This window comes from Buceros rhinoceros, unplaced genomic scaffold (assembly GCF_000710305.1).
Source record: "Buceros rhinoceros silvestris isolate BGI_N320 unplaced genomic scaffold, ASM71030v1 scaffold9519, whole genome shotgun sequence".
Classification (NCBI taxonomy): Eukaryota; Metazoa; Chordata; class Aves; order Bucerotiformes; family Bucerotidae; genus Buceros; species Buceros rhinoceros.
The window spans coordinates 16,511-17,468 of record NW_010432074.1 but is presented as its reverse complement, the minus strand read 5'-3'; the positions used below and the strand labels follow the sequence as shown (position 1 = coordinate 17,468).

The window sequence follows — 958 nt, the reverse complement described above, 5'->3', positions numbered from 1 at the left end:
GAAGGGGTTGTAGTCATAAAAAAAAAAAAAAAAAAAAAGAAACCAACCCAAAATCCCAAAATCATTCTGCTGTGAACTTGCCACTGTCTCTGCAGTGTCTGTATGTGTCACTCCCTGCCCTGATGGAGTGCAACCCCTTCCAGAACGAGTGCCGGGAGAGCTGGCAGCCGTCCCCACCGCTGCCCGAGGAGCTCCGCAGGGTCGTGCTCATCTACCAAGCGGCTCTGGATCTGCTGCGGCAGTACGAAGTGCACCCGGAGATCACCTCCCAGATGTTCGCGTACCTCTTCTTCTTCTCCAACACGCTGCTCTTCAACCAGCTCTTGGATAAGGGTCAGTCCCCCTTGAACACCCAGCCCGGACTGGGTAACCTGCAGCAGACTGGCCCTTTGGGAGACCCTCCAGTCCATCCCAGTGCCACTGCAGGGGGTACTGGAGAGAGCAGCTGCTGGAGGTAGACAAGTCAGCACCATTTTGGGGAGGCCAAGCACAGCCCCAGCTGCTGTCTCCTGGGTCCCTGCTCCCAGGGGAGGTTTAACCCCATGAGTGCCCCATCCTCAGCCCCTGCAGGGGCTCTGCCCTTTAGAGCCCAAGCAGAGGACACTCAGAGCAGTCTGGAGGGGCAGCTCATCAATAAACTCCTGCAGCCTGCTTTGTAACAGGGGCTCGTTAGCCCTTATTAACACAGCAGTCCCATTGCCTGTGAGTGCCAGGTGGGGTCCAGCCACCACCAGAAGTTACAGCTATATGATGCTGGGGACATTAACTGGGATTTATTTTGCTGCCTTGGGGCAGCTCTCTCCCTGGGGAAGGGGCTGGGGGCCTGTTCCCCAACATGTGCTGATGGATGCTCTGCCCCTGCAGGGTCCTCTCTCGGCTGCTTCCACTGGTCCCAGGGGGTGAAGCTGCGGGCCAGCGTGCGGCTGCTCCTGGAGTGGCTGCGTGGTGCTGGCTTTGA

At 58.0% G+C, this 958-nt stretch overlaps 1 protein-coding gene across 1 annotated transcript in view; it reads left to right on the top strand.

Moving 5' to 3' along the window:
- RADIL (Ras association and DIL domains) overlaps window positions 1-958 on the top strand; it is a 9,882-nt gene that overhangs the window by 3,960 nt on the left and 4,964 nt on the right. The window contains 2 exon segments of the mRNA XM_010143645.1: window positions 96-333; window positions 865-937. Of these exon segments, the coding sequence (XP_010141947.1) occupies window positions 96-333; window positions 865-937 (311 nt within the window).